General features: G+C 42.6%; 1 protein-coding gene across 3 annotated transcripts in view; it reads right to left on the reverse strand.

The window, feature by feature from the left end:
* TBC1D5 (TBC1 domain family member 5) overlaps positions 1–24,133 on the reverse strand; it is a 536,851-nt gene that overhangs the window by 58,329 nt on the left and 454,389 nt on the right. For 2 of the 3 annotated variants that reach the window (XM_055135278.1, XM_055135277.1), the window contains 2 exons: positions 9,511–9,773; positions 5,238–5,303 (listed from right to left, as the gene is read on the reverse strand). In XM_055135278.1, coding sequence (XP_054991253.1) covers positions 5,238–5,303; positions 9,511–9,773 — 329 coding nt within the window. The remainder of the gene's footprint in view (positions 1–5,237; positions 5,304–9,510; positions 9,774–24,133) is intronic. The other variant, XM_055135279.1, reaches the window with a different exon arrangement.

The following is a 24,133-nucleotide window of genomic DNA, read 5'->3' on the forward strand; positions in this document are numbered from 1 at the left end:
AAATTACTTTATAAAATGGCTATTGCTTCCTACACCATAAACATTCACCTTTCAAAAGTGTGGATAATTCAGTGATTACTTTTCAGTATATTCACAGAGTCACAATGAGCCCCATTTTTTTTTTTAACCCAATAAAGAAAGAAATTCTGTGGCCACTGGCATCTACCTTCAGCCCTCAGTATTCTCCCCACAACTCTGGCAAACGTTAAGTCTGTTTTCTGTCTCCATGACTTGCCTTCTCTGGACACGATAGGTGTATCATATCCTCTGGAATGAAATGAGTGGCCCTTGGTCCCTGACTGCTTTCAGTGGGCAGAGTTCTTTTCAAGATTCATTCACCCTCAAGTATATGTACTTCACTCCTTTTCATTGCCAAATAGCACTCCACTGTACGGGTAAGTCACACATTCTGTTTAACTCCTGGGACACTGTGAGGTGGCTGTGTGGAGCAGGGGGCCTGGGAGAGTCTAACTTCCCAAAGTCGCAGACTTACAGACGTGTCTTAAGACTTGGCCAAACTTAAAGATGAAATCAACATGTATCATAGCACTTCTGTGTCACAGAGGTGGACTCCAAGGAGCTACCGAGTCAAAATATCAAACAAGAAACAAACAAACAAACAAACAAAAAGAACTTCACCAACAAACTAGGTTTGGAGAATATCTACCCCATCTTAAGCACCGGTATGTTTGGAGGTGGCTTCTTTGCAGAAACGAACAGAGCTGACCCTCAGGCCTCAATGGCTGGTGTCAAAGGCCTAGTGTCTCAAGGACAGTGTCTGTGGCTGACTTCCATAGTGCTAGCTGCGTCTGTTAGGGAAAGCCGGCTCAGTGTGGGCCTGAGGTGGGGCTGCAATAAGGATTAGCCATTATCTGGCTTGGAACATCAGCGTCTCTGCAGACACCAATGTGGTTTAGTAGAAATGCAATGTGAGCTACATCAACCAATTTGAATTTTCTGTGAATCATAGTTCAAAAGTAAAGTGAAATTAATTTTTGACTCTTTGATTGAACCCCTCCAAATGCACGCTATTACCATTCCAAGGTAACCAAATTTTTTTTTTTAAAAATATGCATTTTAAATTCACTTTTTCACACTTCAAAGTCCAATTCCTATTTTATATGCACGGCCAGCAGTTCAGTGACCACACTGGTGAGGAGTCATGGGTCAGGCTGGCATAGGGATAACCAACAGACAGTTTCAACTTCCAAATATTTTTGTTGCGGCATGCAGACGGGCACATCTAACTCCTAACAAAGACGGTAACGATGGGTCGAGGAGACCTGCTCCAATAAATTGCTTTGTCCCTTATTTACAAGGTGAGAAGAAGGCTACAATCCTGAAGGCTCTGAAAACAGTCCATTCGCTCAAGGAGAAACAGCATCCAGTGTTGTAACCGACTCCCCCTCGCCCCCCACTTAGCAAACCTTGATTGGTTGGTTTGTCTGGCATTTTGGCTACAATGAAGATTCCAGGAGCTTGGCTGAACTGACCACCACTACCCATCCAGGTAAGAGATTAAGTGACCTTCAACTAAGGCTGAGGTGGGAGATGTGAGAGATGGATCCACAACGTAACTGCTTGAGGTAGCCCAGAACCTGCCGGATCAAACTTAGCTAGGCTTGAAGCTAAGCTACCACCAAGGCACGGGGTTTGAACAAATCACTGACCTGCATAAGCCCCTTTGAGTGACGAGGCGATGACTCTGTACTTGATGTGTGTTCTAATGAGTCACACGGTTCTCTCCTGGGGCTCAGTGTAGGCCCAGAACATCCCAAGTACTTAGCTGCCATGAACTGGCAGACTGGTGAACTGTTAACTAAAGAAAGCCAGGTAGTCTCTGCACTGCAGATTTGTTTGTTTCGATGCCGCTATTCTTACCTTGGCTGCACCTCTCGGTGACTCACACAGACTTCGGCTAACCATGTGACTGCATATAAGACAACCTCGGCGGCGGCAGCTGATTTCCAGCCGTGTTGTGTTTGCTAAGACACACACTGCTGTGAGGCACTGAGGTGCCCTTCAGAATTAGACACAGCCTGTGTCTAGGTATAGAGATCTGACTTCATCCCCTTTCCCTCTGAGAAACTGAACAGAGGTTCTGTGCCAATGGACGTTATCTGTCAAGGGTCTAGGCTGGCCGAATGAGCTTCCCAGACAACCCTAAGGGGCCCCGAGTGGCTGGGAGAGAGCTAAGGAAGGGAGAGAGCGAAGCAAAGCTGAGGAAGTTGGATACTGGAGACCCAAGGCAAGCTGTCTGAGAAGCCAGGAGGTCTCTGGGTGTGGATGAGACGGTTGGCCCAGAAGAGGAGAATGTCTTTCTAAAGTAACCGAGGAGAAAACCAAAGGTACAGGGCTCTGCGTGGTAACCTTCTGTGAACATCACAGACTTGTGTGACGAAATGGCAGCAGAGAGGCTGGTAACTGCTCATTGAAAGCCCCCGGCCCGTAACCATGAGTGACAGAGCAGGTTGGGGACAGACCGGCTAGAACACAGAAGTGGTTGGATCTGGCATAGGTGTTCAACATGTGGTTTGAAGACTATCTTGAGGTGACTTTTCAGAATAGGAAAGAGGTGAGGGGGTTCTTTCACTGTTTGGCTCTGAGGACCAAGGGGATAATCGAGGCAAGCAAGCAAATGGGGGAACTGTCTTATGGCGCTACCAGGGCAGGTAGCACCGACAGCCTATCCTCTGAGGCAGGAGAGGTTGTAACCTCCCAGACATGCTCTGGAAGCAGCAGTTCTGGTTCTATCTTTACAGGAATGAGGCTAAGTGACCTCCCCGAGTCACCGGCAAGGCATCAAAGGAGTCAGAATTCCTGGGGGGCAGGGGCTGACCCCAGAGCCCACCCCAGGCACGGCCATGCCACTGTGGCACCAACTTTCTGTGTCAGTGCTGGGCCAAGTGGGCTGTCATTGGTGTGAACTAAAATTAGACGATTGGATGAAAGGAAAATGGAGTAAGGTCTTTGAAAGTGAAGGGCAAACTGTGACCTTGTTCTCAGTCTAAGAACAATTCATTCACTTAATGTCTTCTGGAATAGGTTCACACACACACACACACACACACACACACACACGTCAAGCTAACTGCTGTTTTCCCAAAATTCATTTTACATAGTAAGTGCATATTACGTAAATATGTACATGTATCTTGCTTTCTTAAAGTGATTATGCAGAAGATAATGAAACAGTTTGTTCTGTTCCAGGATGATCATTTCTCAACAAGAACCAGGACCAATAAGGAGAATTTCTGTGACGTTACTGTCTCTTTCCTCTCCTGTGAGTAAGTGTCTGGCTGGCCACTGCTTTCTCCCTCCCTTTGCTCGAGTTCTAACAATTGGCGGCTTTTCCTCTACCCTGGACATTTATTTCTTGAGCCCAAAGGGAACAGAGACTTGAGCTGTGACCGTTTGAACGTTCCCAGTACACTGCTCCTAGGTTCTAGAGACAGTTTCCTCCCAGAGATAATTACAAGTTAGCCGTAGGGAAAGGGATGGCAGGAAGAAGCGGGAGGAGGAGAAAGGAGAAAAAGGAGGGTTTGTTTATTTTCTCCCGTAAAGCCTTTCATTAATGAGGATTGCTTAATGTTCTGTGTGTTTTCCTTTTACCCTCAGGCTTTTCATCTCGACAGGGAGCTAGACTTTTTTTCCTTTGACCTTCTCCTGTTTTTAATTTTCATTACCTGATAATGATTATCACGTGTATCCATGAGGTAAGTACACAAATACATATATTTTAAATGCCTATGGCAATCACTTAAGAAATAGAAACACGGGGGCTGGAGTGATAGCACAGCGGGTAGGGCATTTGCCTTGCATGAGGCTGACCCAGGTTCGATTCCCAGCACCCCTTATGGTCCCCTGAGCACCGCCAGGAGTAATTACTGAGTGCGCATCACTGGGAGTGACCCAAAAAGAAAAAAAAAATAGAAACATGGGGCTAGAGTGATAGTGGGGGGTGGAGTGAAGAGGGTTTTACCTTGCATGTGGCTGACCTGGGTTCCCCAGCACCCAATAGGGTCCATTGAGCTCACAGGAGTGATTGCGGAGCACAGAGCCAGGAGTAAGCTCTGAGCACTGTCTGGTGTTCCTACGGGTTCATATGATCATATTTATATATTTGTGTGGTTGGAGAGTCTAAATTCTCCTTGGTCTGCATTTTCATATACATATTTGCTTATCTTTGAAAGCTTTGTGCCTTGTGAATAAATCTCTAAATACCTCTTTAAAAAGTTTCTCAGGTAAAGGTAAAATTTCCAGAAATAGTTTTGAAGAACAGCAGAGCCTGGCAAACTCCCCGTGGCATGTTTGGTATGCCAAAAAGAACAGTAACAACAAGTCTCATAATGGAGACGTTAATGGTGCCCACTTAAGCAAATCGATGAGTAATGGGATGACAGTGCTATACAGTGCTATATTTTAAGATCTATATGAGATGGACTGTGACCAAATTTTTTTGTATTAAAATGTCATCCTTTTATTTTAAATCACTGCCCAGTTATGTATTTGGAAATTTGTCCAAATGGACTTGAATTTTGTTAGTACGATTTATAATATAAAACCTATACAAACATTTATTTCAATAATTTAGCATATAAAGATGTTATTTTCTAATGCAGTTAGGCTGATTTTTTAGAATATAGAAATGTTTCTTCAACCACAACATTTTTTTTTAGATGCTGGTGTCCAACTTCATACTTGTAAGGCATGTGCTCTAGCACTTATAAGTGTGTGTGTGTGTGTGTGGGGGGGGGGTGTATCTCCCTGGCCCTTTCATAAAAATTTCAAAATATATTACTTATAAATCAAGCCATCATTATTTCAGGCAAAATATACTAAGTACCTTTGCCCAATACTACACACGCTCACATGCACATAAACATAGAAATCATGTAACTAATTTGTCGAAATGCTATCACAGAACACCTTAGCAACAAAACTCGGTGTGGAATGCTACACACAGTGGAGTGTTAAAATAACCACAGGATGGAGGGTGATCATACTTGTGAGGAAAGAGGCAGGTGCAAATTTAATAGAAAACCCACACTGCAGTCAGATTTGCAACCGAGAGAAGAGATGAAGGGACTTTTGTTCTACACAACAGTGCCACTCAGTGGCTGCATTACGGTAGTGGACTAGGAAACAGGAAGAATGGCGGGTGAGCAAAAAGGAAAGGGCGTTTTGGAGAGGCAATGAGAATGCTGCAGGCAATGCGAGATGCTACGTAGCTGTACCTTGGAGGTCAGTTAGAGTCTGGACAGGAACAGAAACCTGAGCATCGCTTCCTGTAACTACATCGCCTGGATTTCATAAGAAAAAATAATTAGGTTACATAAAAAAAATTTAAAAAGCAATTTTACTTCTTCCCCCACAATACTATAATATTCCCAGCAACCCAATTATTAAAAATAGAACAGAAAACAAATAATTCTTAGAAACACAAGGCAGAATATTTTTTAAAAGAAATAATTTCTTAAAAGTGTATTCCAAAAAGCTTGCGCATACGTTATCCTGTTATTCTTAAAGAACAAGCAAACAAATTTCGACTCCTTTCAGAACCAGGAAACCTTCGAAATCAAAGGGCTCTAATCTAACAAGATTCAGCTACAACTATTGCTCTGATTCTGCCTTATTTAAAAAAAAAATTATGTATCCGAAAGTAAGTAATATGCCATGTAGAGAGGAGACATGCTTTTGAACTTGATTTTCCTGTATCAGACAGAATTTATTTTTAACTAAACTCAAAACCAGTTTCTTCACTGATAAGGACCTAATTTCACATTAAGTAATAAAAGATTTCATAAGTTACCACATGCACTTATAAATGTCAACATGTAAAAATAAATCTGTGAACTGCATACCCTTTAAACTTGATACACTTATTATAGGCAAGATTTCGTTTACAAATTGGACCTGTGGTAAATGCTTAAAATAACGAAGTGTCAAATTCAAAAAATAGACACAGGAAGTGGAGGGAAAAGAAGTGCATTTTAGGACCGGAGGATAGAAAAGGGAAGCCGAAGCCTGAGAGGAAATTCTGTGAAGAACTTGAGGGGCACTGATGCTTAGGAGGTTCTTTCATTTCCTTCCTGGACAACAAAGTTCCACGTGGAGCACAGAATAACCCTCTGGACAGCTCAGCACGGGAAGATGTGTGCCATTTTGAGATGAAGAACCTTAGAAAAACCCTCACGAAATGCCTATCTTCTTCAGAGGTCCCTTACTTTGTACATATAATAACGCCTGGTTAATCCACTTGCTTCCCCTGCTTTCCTTGAGCAGTAGAAAAAAATTAATTTTTTTGAACAAAGTAACATACCCTCTGTGCCCTGACCACTTGCACAATTATGATTTACAGCAGAGCCAGCTCATTTGGAAATTACTGGGCTGTAATTATATCACCCCCTTCAATTAATAGTACACGCATTTGTAATCTCCTATGACTGAAAGGAAATCTTTTCATTGGTATAGTTTCCAAATAAGGGCTGAACAGCATGACACGGAACTTATGAGGCCCGGCATGTGAGGGCCTATTGTCTCTATATTTAAAGGAGATTTTTCAATTCTAGGCTTGCTACTCCTTTCACTCTGCGGCTTCTGGCTTTCCTACCAGTGCTTATTTAAAGACAGACAGCTCATTTCAATATGAAAAATTACCAGGAAAATCATGTGGGACATCTGTGCTTCCTCTGCTCTCCTTCTCGACCCACCCTCCACGACTTAGCACAACCTCAGAATGCATTTCCAGAACGAGGCTGGCTTCCCACACAATTGTCCCCCCCCACTGAAGCACAACTAAAGGAGCATTTCATTGACCTCTGCAAACTGGTGGCATTTTTCATCTTTGAAAGACGGCCCCTTTTCCAACCAACTTCCAAAATTTCCAGCAGAGTACATGGAAAAAAAGGGCTTTTTTTTCCCTCAAAGCACCTGGCGGCTCACTCGTATTCCAGTCAGAAGTCACACTCCAACACAAGGCTGCTGACTGACTCATGATGGTGCTCAAGAATCTCGGGAACCAGGGGGACACACTTGCCTGCCACGAGAGGGGACGTGTCGGCACAGACAACCCATGTTGGGCACGCCTGTGCGCTGGGAGAACCATGCATCTTATGGCTTTGTGTTTAGAGCTGGGAGGGGGAAACAGGGTCAGAGAACTTCCGGTTCCACACTCAAGTCACCGGCCCACCAGTGAAGTGAATGAGGAGTCAGCCCACAGTCGTTTCCACTTGTTTCTCCTTCTGTCTGAATTGTTATGAATTAGTCAGAGCATTGTGGGAGACTTCAGAGCCACTTCCGGCTAAGGGGCACTGGGGGGAGGGGCTGAGGTGGTGGGGACGGACCTCATGCCACTTCCGGCTTTATCCTTATCCCTTTAAGCAGGAAGGGGCACTAGCAGACATATTTATCTGCAATATGGAAGTAGACAAGATCTTTTTTTTTTTCCTTGTTGTAGACTGACAAGAAGGAGCTAGGAATAAACAGACGGCAGAGCTGCCAAACAAGGCCACTTTCTCTCAGCTCAGGGATCAGTTGGAAAATGCCCTAGTGACACTCATGTTCCAAATATGTTGCCTAAGTGCTTTGTTGTCTTCTTCTAACTGGGGACTTCGTTTTCATCAATTGTTCCATCTTCGTGCACTTCCTTTCTCACTTACTGTGATATTAATACTTGACATTTCCTCAGAGACACAACTTTATATTTCTATAGTCATTTGGCTGGGTTCCTCAGAAAATTTAAGCGACAGCATTAAGAGATTCTCTGACTCATTTGCCTGCCATCAGTTAGAATTACTACTGACTACAGCTTGTTATCAAAGCAATATTGAAATCATATTTGTTTAGAACAATAAAACAGTACAATTAAGAAATATATAAAATAACATTCATTTCCACTCTGGAAGCGGGCATGTCTCCTGGCATTAACATCCGTTTACAACATGTTAATGATTCGAAGTCTCCTTCTCTTTAAATCATCTGTGATAGCTCTACATTAAAAACACAAAGAGAAGGCACTTTCAAATGAGATATCTTATGTAAGGTATATTGGGTATTCGCATATAAATTTAAATACTAATCATAAAAGCCTAGTCTTTCACATAGGAAAGGACACAGCGTGCTTAATTAATGGAAAAACACATTCACATTCATCGCTGAGTAATCTTCATCTTCGATCACTGGGGAATAGAGTATATTTAACTGAAGTCGGGCAATTTAAATGTCAGTAAAGTTGGTTTATTTCTAAATTTGCTTTTGTTCTCCCCAGCAGTGAGGGGTCACTCCCAGTGCTACTTAAGCCCAGTGGGATGGTTTTGGTGCTATAGGCTTGATGACACGGGTGCTTTCTGGGCTCACTTGTGCTGGGGGTGACCAGCACTACCAAGGCTGTCCCTGGGATGCCTGAGGGCACCCTACTTCTATTAGGGAAGATACTGGGGGTTCTTGCCCATCCAAAGCATGTACCCCATCCCTCTGAGCTATCTCCATGGCCTGAGAAGAAAATTCTAAATGCTGTCTTCTTACACAAGAGTGGAACGTAGCTGAAGTCCAGTCTTATCAGTAACTGCCAACACCAGATATTGGAAGTGGCCTGGGTTGGGGTGTTTTCCCTAAACGGTCCCAGCCCGAGCATTGTGAGGCCTGAGCATTGATTTTTTGTAGATTTTTCCACCATCCTGTTACTATTTCTTGCTTTAGTATAGATAGCAGAGTTTAACCACCAAAAATAAATGCAGCTGTTTCTAATCTGCTCCATGAATAGGGGACGAATATATTTTGTCTCTGAAAAGTACGTGAAAATAAAGTTCTGAGGAAGACACCAAGGCCTCTCAGGAAATAACTCCAGAGAGGAGGATAAGCCTAGCAGGGCTTGCGGGGGCAACGGGGCAGACCAGGAAGCCAGTGGCAAGCGCGCCACTCAGAGCTGCCCAGAGAGAGGTCTGATGAGCCAGCCTCCTAGCTTTCCTCCGCCTTCCCATCCCTGCGGTCCTCCTTTGAAGTGCCTGGACTCAGGCACTTCCTCTGGCAGCTGGAGATTCCGGTTCATAGAACGACCCCAAGCTTCTAGCTTATCTTCAGCAGCGGCGAAGAGCTGGACCAGAGACACGCTGAGAAAGGCCACAGCTAGGGAATCTCAGGCTACTGGAATGCAATTCAGATTTTCTTCCGTCAGAAGCACGACTGGAGCAGCAGAGATCACAAGCCAGCTGGCCTGCCGGTCCATGTGGGAACCCACGCTGGACGGCCATCACGGGCCTCAGAAGTAAGGACACTAGGTTATCAAGGCAACGTCCTCACAGACGACCTCCTGAATGTCCTTGGGTAACTGGGTCTAGCGCCTGCTATTCCAACATCAAAAAAGATCCACCAACACAATTTAAAAAAATAAATAAATTAATCAAGTTTTGGCTTAATTTCCGGTTCGGGGAGGTCGTTTCCCTGTGGGCCAGTGAGGAAGTCCTGGGGGATTCTGGGTGCTTCGCTCACATTCCCTTGCATCTTCCTTACCTTTGTTCAACTGCACCGGCATACTTTCCGATTTCATCAGCCTTTGCTGCTGCTGCTGCAAATGATGCCTGGGGGCTTCTGCTAAGGTCCTGGGGGGCCCCACCGAAGGGCTGGGGCCGCTGTTGCTGCTGCTGCTATTGCCCCCAGGAACAGGGCCACTGGCACTGCCTGGGGCTGTTGCAGGAGAAATCAACTTTCTTCCAAAATTAATCAGGCTATTGGAGACCTTATTTATATTCAGGGGAGCGCCTTTGGCATGGGTCCTGTTGAAGAAAAGAAAAGGTGGAGATCATTCAAATGGCTGAGTGACTCGACTTGAACAGGCTTCGCGGGACTCGGAGTATCTGTCCTCTGAAAAGGACAACTGACCAGAGGCTGGAAGGAAAAACTTCACGAGGCTAGGAGGAGAAACTTTACAAATCGAACCCTGAATAAATAACGTAACCAGATTCTTTCTTCCTTGTTTTGGGGAGAGAGGAGACTGGGGGATCAAACCCAGGGCCTCAAACGGGTAAATGAAGTACTTAGCTACTGAGCTACAGCCCTGATTTCACATAACAAGTTCTCGAAGATGCGGCTTACAGGAAACAGTCCTTTCACCTTTCGTTCCCTTACTTAGCAAACTGGGCTGGTTACATGCCAACCGGTGCCAAGTCCGAGGGACACAACCGCCCCAAATAGACACACTTGCCCTCTCGGAGCATCTAGTTTAGAAGAAAAGGGATTTTTAAATAATTAAAATATATTTTAATATACATTTTTATATTTATCAAATAAAAATTTGTTCTTATAAATAAACCTGTGATTAAAACTTGTAAGAAACACTGTGATAGAGAGATACAAGGCCAGTAAGCCTCGGGTAAGGGAGCTGATTAATAAAGGGGAATTAATTAATTAAGGGGATTAACAAAACTAGGCTGAGGTCAACTTCCCTCAAGTCCCACTGTGTGCCTACTATGCCGAATTTAATCTGATCCTGAAAAATGAACATCTGAGAGTCACCAGGTCGTTTCACAGAAGTGATGTTCAATGCCTTGTACCAGAGTACTGTAGCCCACCCTCACAACCCCCCCGCCCCTGTCCTGAGCACTCCAATGCTCTTCCCCATCTTACTTATTTCACTCTCATTTCCTGGCAGCACTTTCAGTCTGTCTTATATTTCACTTATTTGGTAATTGTTTTATCCACCTTCTCCAATCACTTGAATGAAAACTCCCTGGAGGCAAGGAGTTTTTGCCTCTCTTGTGAAACGCTCTATTGCCACTGCCTTGTATGTGACAGGTTTTATGAATACACGTGAAATGGCTATTCCATTGACCTGAAGTCTAAGTCTTCATCTGTTAGAGTGGCCCATGAACCCTGTTCCCCGCGGTGGCCAGCCTCTTCATTGGAGTTTGGACCCCATCACCTTTGATCTTCGAGACGGTAAATCCCGGGTCTTCCTCTCCTGCTCCCGTTTTCTCCATCCCGGAGAAATGTTAGCATGCATTTCTCCATCCCCACTGTTAGCATACAACTGCAGGGCTACGTGTGTGTGTGTGTGTGTGTGTGTTACATGTGTTATTTTTGTATATCTGCATCTTCTCTGAATCCTTATTCCTTTAGAGTGACCATTCATTGCACTTCTTTCCCACTGCGCGCATGTTCTTTTCAAAAGAACGTGCTCTCCTGCTTCTTTGGTCTTTACCCGACTAAGTTCTTCCACCCACTGCTCTGAAGCCCCTCTTCAAGCTCACCAAGGAGCCCTGCATTGCCAGCCAAAGATTCGCTCATCTATGACTCTACTCTCAGCAGCAATCAAGTCCCTGAACAACACCCTCTACCTCATACATTTCCTTTAGCTTCTATTGGTTTGCCATTTCTTGCATTATTAAATGTCTGGCAAATAGAGAATGCTATACAAAAATTGGTTACGTGAAAACTTATTATTATTATTATTATTATTATTTGGTTTTGGGGCCACACTTAGCAGTGCTCCGGGTTTTCTCCAGGCTCTGTGCTCATGGATCATGCCTCGTGGGGCTTGGGGCCATATGAGTGTCAGTGATTGAATACAGTACTCAATACAGGTCAATACAGGCATTCTTTTTCAATGCAAGTATCCTAACCACTGTAGTATTGCTCTGGTCCAGATAAATTACTTTTCTGATGCTTCATAACCTTATAGTATCTCAGGCCACTATGTTGAAGATCAAAACTATTACATACTATTGTATTTGTAGGAGAGGGTTAATTCCATAATACCAAGCCTTCAATTTTTATTGCCACTAATCTCTCATTAAATGAGATGCTTCATTTCTCACTTTGCTTCTCCTTTATAAAAGTTGAACTTAAAATTAAGTGTGAGGCATTCACAAATTTGATTCCAGGTAACTTGGATTTAATCATCATTTCTGTTCCTCAAATCTACCTGATAGCACTGAAGTAGCTCTCCTACTTGTAATATGAGAACTGTCTCCTTGGCATTACTTGATATAGCTCTAAAGTATAACTGATCCATAGTGATGTAATAAAAAGGAAAGACCACTACGCGTGTTTCCTAGACCTTTCTCTAATGGTACAAGATAATGTTATGAGCTAAGTATTGGAGACATACTGCTTCAGAGATCAGACAAGTCACATTTAAAACCTGGTACTCGGTTTTGTAAATGAAGGCTCTAATAACTGAATGAACTGAAAAAAAAAATCATTTTCACATGCTTCTTTTTTTTTAATCACATTTCATCTTGAAAGAATAGAGATACTTAATGTCCTACCCCAAATTACTGAAAATAATGTTTCCTACTGCAGAAGGACAGTATTTATGCCATATTCGCTTCTAGTTTTCAGTTGCTTCTTAATAAAAGAGAACATTCTCAATTTACAGACACCACATCTTAGCAACAGAGAAGGCACTCAGTACATGTTTATGAGAAAAAGAATGAATAAAATGAAAAGAACATATAAATTCTGGATTAAGAAGGCATTCACCTCTGGCACTGTATTCCACTCAGCAGCTTGCTTGCACTCCATTTCTTTTAAGTGGTAGGAGAACGAGGAGCTATCGTGATATTGAAGTTCTACTGCATTTTAGTTTTGCTTATTTGCAAGTCAAGATTCATAATTCACAGATATGAAGAAGTTATAATGTTGTTACCCTTTTTTTTATAAACAAAAATGTACTCGTCAAATTCCCATATTGCCAGTTGTAAAATTTATATGTTGATAAAAGTACTAAGAAACTGCTAGAGCATTATCAAGAGAATATGGTTAATGCATCTTCATTACCACTAATAACCACAAAAAACATATAGATCAAGCTCATGCCGAGCAATTTTTCATCTGAATAGCTCTTAAAAGGGGATGAGTGCTGTTTTCCTTTTTGTAAAACATTTTTTTTTGTTTTTAACCAATTTCCCCCTCATCCTCTACCAGAAGAATATTTTCTTTTCAAAGTGACTACTGAAGATGATTCTAAGTATTTTTGATACAAACAACTATAAACCAAGCACTTCCAGGGACAGCATGATGTCTACGGTTTTGTTTATCAGAGATGACAATCCTCATGACAAAGTTAGCTCATTTAGATCTTAAATATGAGCAGCGGTATCATCCTCAAGAAATGCTAAACACTTTGCAATAGATATTATTATTGGTTATAATGTATACATTAAGTAATAAGCGATACATCAATGAAAATGAATGCAGCTGCCAGAGAGTTGGTGGGCAGTGGGGTCTGGATCGGAGTGGATTAAAGATGGAGAGCAATGTGCAGTGTTGAAATCGCAAGAGGAATTAGGAGTTAACAAGAATTAAATATCAAGTCTAATGAGTTATTCTGCATAAACAAAGTCTACAATTCTCTCTGACATACTGCTATGAAAAGTAGCACCATCTAGCAGGAAGTGTGTCTGAAAATCTGCCAAGAACTTAGTTTTGGCACCACCTCATCTAGTTGGTTAAATCAACAGTAACAGAAACATTTTCTGTAGATTGAAGAAACTTTCGAAAATACTCAGACCAGAACCCAAACTGGTTTTTCAACTGGACTCTATTGTTCAATTCTGACATGGTAAATGGAAGGCTTTCTAAGCCACAATGCTACTGGAAGAACTTAGAGGTTGTCCAATCTCTTCTTAATTTCCAGATCATGAGTAATTTTCATTTAAATCTAAAATCTTATCATAGTTGAAAAAAAAACCCACAAAACAAAAAGACCTTCAAAAAACCCACATCTACACATTATAACCTATAAGAGTTCTCCTCGACCTTTCTTCTATTCATATCCAATTTTGTCATACTCATGATTTATTTCCTTATTTTAGGGAATATATTAAAGTATTACTCATTTATTCATGATAATTTTTTATTAGGTCCTTGCTTATATTTTAAACAAAGAACTGATCTTCAATTAATATAAAATTCTTTTTTTCTTTATATTTTAATTTCTTTTATTATTGTTCCCCAAAGCTGAACGTTTGGTTCATTCATTTATTTATTAATTCTAATTTTACTAACAATAGAATTTAAAGCTATATACTTATGATCCAGGATTAACATTCTTAGGCATTTATCTGAAGAGAATAAAATCACTTATTTGAAAGGTTAAGACAGCAATAGTCACAACAGCCAAAACACAGAATCAACCTAAATAACCATCAAGAGATGACTGGACAGAGAAGCTGTGCTCTATATCTATGCAATGGAATACTAAGTATTCTGTCATTAAAATAAAAAGATGAAACTGTATCTCTGGGGACAAAATGAGTGAATCTTTAGGTGATGATGGTAAATGAAAAGTTAGGAAGTGAAAGCTACAAGATGTCATCCCTCATAAATGGAATATGAATAACTAAAGCAACAAATTAAAAAAAAAGATACCTCTCAAGAAAGTCTCTTGCCCCCGAGCCTGGCTGTCTTCACCAGGGCCCCTTGGGGGGGGTGCGTGGGCTTCAGTTTCCCTCCCAGTCCCGAGCAGAGCCCCTGCAGCTGAAGATCTCTGGAGCCCAGCCATAACCCTGCTCAAGGGCCTTCTCCACACGTTCGGATGAGCCTCATGCATGAAGGAACCGGCAGAGGAACCCAGGTGTGAAGGACCCGGGGCTGAGATCTCCAGGGCTGCTTGGATCAGGCCTCTTTCGCGCAGATCCCCCATTTTCCAGTAGCTAGGCAGTCACACCCAGGGACTGGCCCCAGTGCCCTTTAATCCCACCAAGGCCAACATCCAGAGACTATAAAACCAAGCTCCCGGAAGCACTCGACATCTTATAGCCTAGTTCTCCCTCTGGGAGAACCTGGCAAGCAACTGAGAGTTTCCTGCCCACATGGGAGAGCCTGGCAAACTCCCCGTGGCTTATTCACATGCCCAAACCAGTAACAATGATGGGTCTCATTACCCTGAAAGAGCCTCCAATGCGGCACCATTGGAAAGGACGAGTAAAGAGAGGCTTCTAAAATCTCAGGGCTAGGACGAATGGAGACATTACTGAAACTGCTCAAGAAATTTGATGATCAATGGGATGATGATGATGATGATGATGATGATGACCTCTCAAAAAAAAAAGGTAAAAAAATTCCTAGACTAGGTGAAGACTAAGGTGGAAGAGAGGAGGAAGGGTGAGATGATTAAGGGTCTTTCCAGTGGTGAGATGGCTCTGAAACTGTGGCCATATGACCAGTAAGTATTGTATACATAGGAAGGGATGGAGTAAATATCTGAAATTCCATATTGTAAATGAATGTTACATCAATAAAAATTATATAGAAATAAAAATAAAGCTCTTGCACTTTATTAGAGCAAAGAAATCAAGGCAACTCCATTTTCTTTTTTTTTTCCCCTAGCAAATGGTTCTTTTCCCTTTTTTTTCAATGAATCACTGTGGGATAGTTAAAAAACTTTCATGTTTGAGTTTCAGCCATACAATGATCGAACACCCATCCCTCCACCAGTGTACCAGCGTACACTACCAATGTCCCCAGTATCTCTCTCTACCCCCGTGCCTCCATGGCAGACAGTTTCCTTCTTATTCTCTCTCTACTTCTGGGCATTATTGTTTGCAATACAGATACTAAGAGGCCATTATGTTTGGTCCTTTATCTATTTTCAGCACACATCTCCAATCCCAGTGATCCCTCCAACCATCAATGAGGGATCATTTAGTGATCCCTTCTCTATTCCAACTGCCTTCTCCCCCAAGTCATGAGGAAAAACTTCCAACCATGGAGCAATCTCCCTGATCCTTGTCTCTACTATCCTCAGGTGCTAGTCTCATATTATGTTATTTTTATATTCCACAAATGAGTGTAGTCATTCTGTCTGTTCCTCTCTTTCTGACTCATTTCATTTAGCATGATACTCTCCATGCCCATCCAATTATAAGCAAATTTCATGACTTCAGCTTTCCTAACAGCTGCGTAGTATTCCATTGTGTAAATATACCAAAGTTTCTTGTAACCAGCAAATGTAAATGCAACAAGTCATCTGTTCTTGGGCACTCTGGTTGTTTCCAGATTCTGGCTATTGTGAATACTGCTACAATGAACATATAGGTGCAAATGTCATTTTTATTGAAGGCACCTCCATTTTCTAATGAATTAATAGGCTCGATTGTTGCTTAGGTACATTAGAAGATTTCAGATGGCTGGATCAGTTTGTATCTAAATATATTACTACTTTTACCTTATAAAATAAAACATTACTTTCAAAGGGCAATCTTGTACATTACAGAAGTCTAGGTTGGTAACTTTTTTCTCTATCAACATTTCACTTGCTTTTTAAATGGTTCTCAGCAGTAGTTGGTTGTAATTGCTATATCACGCTCTTTTATAGGTAAGGTGGTTTCCCTCTCTTATTTTATTGTAAGAAGGTAAGAAAAAAATTCAGGATTTATTCCTTTACCTTTTGATTTTCCATAATTGAAACAGGTAGAGTTTACTCAATTAAAAAAACAAAGTAGGGCTTGCATCAAGATAGTACAGCAGGTAAGGTACTTGCCTTGCATGCAGCTGACCCTGGTGTGATCCCTGGAACCATGCATGATCCCTGGAACACTGCCAGTGATCATGCCTGAACAGATAGCCAGGAATAGCTCCTGATGACTGCCGGCTGGGGACATCCGCCTCCTCCTCCTCCTCCTTATATAATAACATTAATAACAATAATACACAGCAACTAAGTGAAGTTTATCCTCCTGCTAGTGTTCTCTAATAATCTTTAACCTGAAGTTTGGTCTCTGATATTAATTTGGGGAAATATTTTGTTTTTGTTTTGGGACACACCAAGTGATGCTTAGGGGTTACTCCTGGCTCTGCGCTCAGAAAACACTCCTGGTGGTGCTCAGGGGATGGTGTGTGTGTGAAAGGTAAACACTTTACTAACTGTACTATCTCTCTGGTCCCTGGAGAAATTTTTGGTCACTATTATTCTAACTAGTTCTTCACCCCACCTCCCAACTTTCTCTCTCTTTTTTTGGTGAATTTCTAGTGTGCATATGTTAACATCTCTTACAGCAGCCTTCAGTCCTTGGATTTTCTGTTCTAGTCATTATTTTTTTCCTGCTTGCTTTTAAAACAGTTGGGGGTACTGCTGAGATGTTGGGGCTGAGTTCTCAGCAGCCATCCCGGGTGTATTCTCACAGAAGCAAAAGGGCTGCAACACCTATGGCCTTCAGCAAAGCAAAGGCTGAGAAAGTAGGAGACAGCAAAGAAAGTCTATGGAGGGAAAGCAAGTCTTTTACACAAACCCCTACCTCCTGACGGGACATACATTATCACGGTCCAGAACCATGACACTGCACGCAGTGAAGGTAGTGATATTACCATTCTAAAATGAAACAAATAAGCAAAAAGGAAAGGAACTCTAAATCAATTATTTTAAGTAAGGGAGAGTGGGTGAATGCATCATAGATGGTAAACAGCATTGTTTCCTACTTCCACAACCACATGGGAAAACTGAGACCAGAGCCATAATTCACACCGTTCACAAAAGTAAACTCAAAGTGGACCCAAGACACCGAGACTAGACCAGAATCTATAAAATACCTGGAAGAAAAGATCTCTTCAGGTCTCTCCAGGAAACCGACTGCAGAGGTACCTTCAATAAGAGGACCACGGAGATGACAGAAACAAAAATAATCAAGTAAGACTCTGTCAAATTAAAAAGCTTTCGCAGAGCAAAAGAAACTCAAACTATAATAAACACACTACTACATGGGAGAAAAAATATCTGCACACGATACATCAGCTAGAGGGCGAATATCCAAGGTCTGTAAGGCACTCACAAAACTCAATAACCCAAATAATTCACCAGCCCCATTCAAAAAAACGGGCAGAGGAGATGTCACTCACATCTTGTTGTCACTCACTCATGAGTAGAAAAATACAAGTCAAAACAATATTGAGATTTAATTTCATGCGAAAAATAGCTCATATCCAAAAGTCTGGAGACAGCCCGCGCTGGCAAGACTGTGGTAAGAATCATTCAGTGGATGAACATTCATTCACTGTTGGTGGCAATGTCATCTGGGTCAGCCTCCATGTAAAGCAATATGGAGATCGCTCCAAAAAATAAGAACTGAACTCCCATCTGATTCAGCAACACTACTTGGCATCTATTCCCCAAACATAAAAACATCATTTTAAAAGGATTTATGCACATCTGTGTTCACTGCCATACTTAGTACAACAGCCAGATTATGGAAACAACGCAAACGCTCAACTCTGGATCAAGAAGTTGTAGTATGTATCCACAATGGAATACTATGCAACTGCAAGAAAGAACGAACTCATGCAATTTGTTGTGACAAAGTGAGAACTAAAAGATATCACGCTGAGTGAAGTCAGCAGGAAAGAGATAGATACAGAATGATCTTTCTCATATGTGGGACTAATGGGGGAGGGGAGTTGGTACACTGGTGATGGGTGTGGTGTCTGAAATGTACACGGGGAACCACCAATACCAATACTGTAAAGCACAGTACCTCAGGGAATAATTTAAATTGCAGGAAGAGGAAAGAAGTGAAATTCAGGGACCACGGAGGTGATGACTAGGAGGGCTAGTGCACATGTCTGAGATCTAGGCTTGATCCCTACCACCAATGCCCACCCCTCTTATCACTGCCAGGGAGAACCCCGAAGCACTGAGCCAAGAACAGTCTAGTTCCTTGGGTACCACCAGTTATGCCTGCACCGCCCAACAAAACAAAACAAAAATCTGTGCCGCTGTTTACAGCAACCATGGCATGTCCACATGAGCACCAGGGAGGTCCATCTGTATAACCCCCACCTCTGTAGGAGGGAAGGTAACATTTAAAATACATATACTTGCATCATACTAAGAAGCTTCTGTATCACAAAGTAAACAATGACCAGAATGAAAAAGAACCGCCCCCCAGATAAGTGGTTAGTATCCAAGGTACACACAGCACTGGTAGAACTCTATGAAAACAACAAAACACAACAATCCAATTAAGAATCAGGGAGAAAAATGAGAAGAAGCCTCTCAAAGATGACATACAGCTGGCCAAAAGATGTATGAAAAAAAAATGCTCTGCATCACTTATCATCAGGGAAATGAAAATCAAAATGACAATGGATATCATCTCACACCAGTGAGACCAGCACACACCACTAAGAACAAAAACAGAGTGTTGGCATGGATGTGGGGGTGGGGGGTGGGTGCGAAGGACCCTCATCTACTGCTGGTGGGAAGGTTGACAAGGAATGGCAAAATCTTTTTGGAAATTAATGTGAATACCTAAAAAAAAAAAAACACCAGCCCCCAAACCAAAAGCCAACCCCCAAACACAAAAACCAAGAACCAAAACTAGGAACTGAGCTTCCATATGAATCTGTGATTCCACTTTTCGGTATCTGCTCCAAGGACCCCAAAACTCTACTCAGAAAAGACATCTGCTTCAAGGTGCAAAAGCTTTTTAATTTAGTGTAGTCCCATTCGTTGATCTTTGCTTCCACTTGCTTGATCAGTGGTGTTTCATCCTTGAAGATGTCTTAAGCTTCAACGTCATGGAGGCCTCTGTCTATGTTTTCCTCTATGAACCTTATAGGTTCCAGTCTGATAGCAAGGTCTTTAATCCTAACTGATTTGACTTTTGTGCTAGTGTTAGAAAGAGATCTGAGTTGATTTTTAAATTCTTTTTTTTTGCATGCAGCTGACCACTCTCACAGACGAGCCTCACACATGAGGAACTGGCAGAGGAACCCAGGTGTGCGGGACCCGGGGCCGAGATCTCCATGGCTGCTCAGACTGGTACTGGGCCTCTTTCACCCAGATCCCCCATTTTCTAGTAGCTAGGCAGCCATACCTAGAAACTGCCCCATGCCATGTAATCCCATCAGCGGCCAACATCCAGAGATTATAAAACCAAGCTCTGGGAAAGGCGTGCCCGAAATATGGCCGTGTGACATCTAGTAGCCTAGTTCTCCATCTCGAAGAATCTGACAAGCTACTGAGAGTCTATTGCCCGCTCGGGAGAGCCTGAGAAGCTTTCTGTGGTGTATTCATATCCCAAATACAGTAACAGATATTATACATACCTCTCAGAGAGCCTGGCAAGCTACTGAGAGTATCCCGCCTGCATGGCAGAGCCTGGCAAGCTACCCGTGGCGTTTTCGATATGCCAAAAAACAGTAATGATAGGTCTTGTTCCCCTACCTTGAAAGAGCCAATCATTGGGAAAGACAAGTAAGAAGAGTCTGCTAAAATCTCAGCACTGAGTTTAATAGAAATGTTACTGGTGCCCACTCAAGTAAATCAAGGATGGGATGGCAGTGATACAGTGACACAGCGATGCAGCTGACCAGTTTTCCCAGCACCATTTGTTGAAGAGGTTTACCTTGCTCCACTTAATATTTTTTCACTCCTTTATTGTTGGATATCATTGGTTTGTCCTTTCCCCCTTGCCACTAGGAGCTTAGGTTTATCAGTCACACCCATCAAAGTGCTCCCGAGTCACTCCCATTCCTTTGTTTATCTGTAACCATTTCTATCAGTTTATCTGCTCTTCCCTTAATCAAACTCTGTTAATTGGTAAGGTCAGAACTTCCTAGGACACTGAATATTATAACATTGCCTTTCTCTCCTCTTTATGCCTTTTGAATAATTTACTTTAAAGCTATGTCTTTTTTGTATAGACACAAGAAGACAATATTATGTTTTTATAACTTAAGACTTAATTGGCCTCGATATTCCCTTCTGGGCATCTGCTTTCTCCACTTAAGCCTCAGTTGCCCTCAGTTCCTAGCACCCCAAAGTAGGGTCCCCGACGTGGGACGGGAAGGATCCAGGGCAAGCGGTGAGTTATGTGCTACCCTGGCATCGAGATGGGCCTGGCCAAAGTGCCTAATTCTTAACTATAAGTTAAGAGCTTGATCATAGACAAATGCTGTCATGATCCAATAGTAATTATGAGACTGGGACCCTGCCAGGGATAGGAAAGACTGATCTGGCCTGAGCACTGTAGTCTGAGATTGAGATGGCCCCAGGAGAGCAATTCTATAAGCTTTAATGCATCTCTTGTTGTGTCCATACAAAATAATTAATATTATGAATTCTTATATGTTTGCTGGCTGAGGAGAAGAGAAACACATTCATGGGACTCCGCCCTTGGGTGGATCCTCCTGCTGATAGAGAATTAAGTCCTAGGAGAAGCATCCCCTGAGGGAAAAGAACCTTACCCTATTGCTGACCACACCTATGTGTATGCCCCAACCCCCTCATGCTGTGGAGATTTAACTAGGCTGGAAGAGTGGGTTGGGGGCCAGATCCACGGGGCCAGATCCACGGGGGCCAGGTCCATGGGGGCCAGATCCACGGGGGCCAGGTCCATGGGGGCCAGATCCACGGGGGCCAGATCCACAGATCGAGAGAGAGACCGAGAGCCGGGAGAGAGGCAGAGAGAGAGAGAATGAAGTAGGATGGGGGAGAAAGAAGCAGGAGGAGAATCAGAGGAGAATGGAGATGGACATGAAATAAACCGATCGAGTAACCAGTTTGGCCTTCTTCCTTCCTTCGCCTGCCTCGCCACCTGCGCGCCCTTTCTTTTTATTTTTATACACTTTATCAAAGATGAACTGGTCACTCTGGACAAGAACTGGGTGCTGAAAGGTTGTAAAGTGATAGGAATGATACCCTTCCAGTAACAGTACTGCAAACCACAGTGTCTAAAATTAAAAAAAGAGCAAAAAGAGAGAAGAAAAGTGTCTGCCATAGAGGTATGCAAGGGGGTGGAGGGTAGGAGGGAAACTGGGGACATTGATGGTGGGAAATGTACAGTGGTGAAGGGATGGATTTTGGAACATTGTATGACTGAAACTCAATCAAGAACAACTTTATAATTGTGTGTCTCATGGTGATTCAATTAAAAAAATTAAAAAGAAATTAAACACATTTGTACTCCTATGTTCATTCACTGCAGCACTATTCACGTAGTCAAAATCTAGAAACAATGCAAGTGTCCAAGAATAGATGACTGGATAAAGTGTGGTATATACACAATGGAATTCTCCTCAGCTTTAAGAAAAAAAAAAAAGAAAATCATGCAATTTTCTGTAATGTGGGTGCATCGTGAGAGTATTGTGTTGAGAGAGGGACAGATGGAAATATTTCTCTCACGTGCAGCTTATAAAGAATCAATGCAGGGGAACCAGAAATGCCAAAGGCAACAGGATTGGAGAGCTGCTCTTCAGCAGAAAGCTGATCGCAGGGAGAGGTGGGGGGGGAGTGGGGGACACTGAGACAGGTGGGGGGGCGGGGAGAGCGGAGGGTATAGTGTTGTTTCATGCGTAATGTCTCATGCATATCCAACTACCATGAACAGTTTTGCCAATGACATTAAAATGAAATAAAATACATATCAGTGAAGCGATAGCACAGCGGGTAGGGCATTTGTCTTGCATGCGGCCGACCCGGGTTTGATTCCTCTGTCCCTCTCGGAGAACCCGGCAAGCTACTGAGAGTATCCCGCCCGCATGGCAAGCTACCCATGGTGTATTCAAAAAGAAAAATCAAAACAGTAACATCAAGTCTCACAATAGAGACGTTACTGGTGCCCGCTCGAGCAAACTGATGAACAACGAGATGATAGTGCTACAGTGCTATCATTATAATTTATTATCAGGAAGTATTCAATTATATATATATAATGTATCATAAGTTTTATGTTTTGAAGTCACATTCAGTGATGTTCAGGGTTATTCCAGAGGAGCCCAGAGATCAGGGAATTCTGGGGCTTGAACCCAGGCCTCTTGTCAGCCAGGCAGGTGCTCACCCCACTCCCCGCCCCTCTCTCCAACCCTGAGGGTAAATGGCCTAAGCTGAAACAATTTTCTTGTGCTGAGAAACTTGTCCCACCTTCTTTCATAAAAACTCTTTATTGTGTGCAAGAAAACCTTCCTACTTGCCAGACCGGGGCTGCCTCATTTGTGAATTCGCTCACCATACCCATTATATCGCTAAGGTTGTAAATTTTGCTTTGTAACTCTAAAGACAACTGAGGAGATAGTCTGTGTTCACGGATTAAATTATCAAGCAATATTAAGTTCTTTCAAATAATATGAGTTCTTTCCAAACTGATCTCTGGAAACAATATAATTCCAATAAAGATTATGGTCATGTTTACAGAAATTAGTAAACTGATTCTATGAAAACATATGGAAACGCAAAGGTCCTAGAATATACAAAATAAGGGTAGGGAAAAATGTTTGTGAAGACTTCAGGCTGCTTAAAATCAGAACTGGTTACTGTAAACTGGTTACAACTATCCACAGCTTGGAGAGTTAAGTGCGTGTGGTTTAAAAGCCAGTACGGAGGGTGTCCAGAAACAGACTCAACACGTAATCAACTGGTTTATAACCAAAGGTTCAATTTAAGGCAAAGGGGGAAGACCTTAATTTACAAATGGTGCTAAATATCTGATCAGCCAAACAGCGAAAGGCAAGCCTTCATCTTTCACCTTACTCCGCACACAAATTTAAGGTGAACCACAGATTCAAATACTAGTATTAGAACCATGCAGCTTTTAGAAGGATACATAACTGCTCTGAGACTGTAAAGGCTATCCCCAACCTTCATATTCTATTCCAAAGAGAGGGAGGGAGAGAGGGAGGGAGGGAGAGGGATGGGGAGGAGGGAGAGAGGGAAGGAAAGATGAAGAGGGGAGGGGAGGGGAGGACAGAGAGATGGGTCTTGCGGGGCAGAGTGACTGTATACCGGGGTCTTGGACCACACCAAACCCTTTATGCTGACGTTGTTTCTTAAGTAGCTACCCTGACTTGGGCGACTTGGTTGCTCCCCGGAGTGGCAACACAGGTCATCCTCCTTCCAGGAGAGATGAGCACTCTACTGGGAGAGACAACTGAAAGCCCGTACTGGTTCCTCCTAGACTCTGCCCTCATTTCAGTCATGGCTTCGCCTGTGCTCCTCAGGCTGAATCAGCTGTAAAGGAGTAGAGCAGGCTTTGTTTGCTGGCTTTCTAGGGGTCACTGAGCTGCAGGTGGGCGGTGGGAAGCTTCACAATAGAGACAAAGACTGGTCGGACAGAAAAAAAAAAGCAATGAAGGAGAAAGCCAGCAAGAGAATGTCATCAAAATGAACACTTCTGCTCATTGAAAGACATCTTTTTTTTTT

Source organism: Sorex araneus, chromosome 4, assembly GCF_027595985.1.
Source record: "Sorex araneus isolate mSorAra2 chromosome 4, mSorAra2.pri, whole genome shotgun sequence".
NCBI lineage: Eukaryota > Metazoa > Chordata > Mammalia > Eulipotyphla > Soricidae > Sorex > Sorex araneus.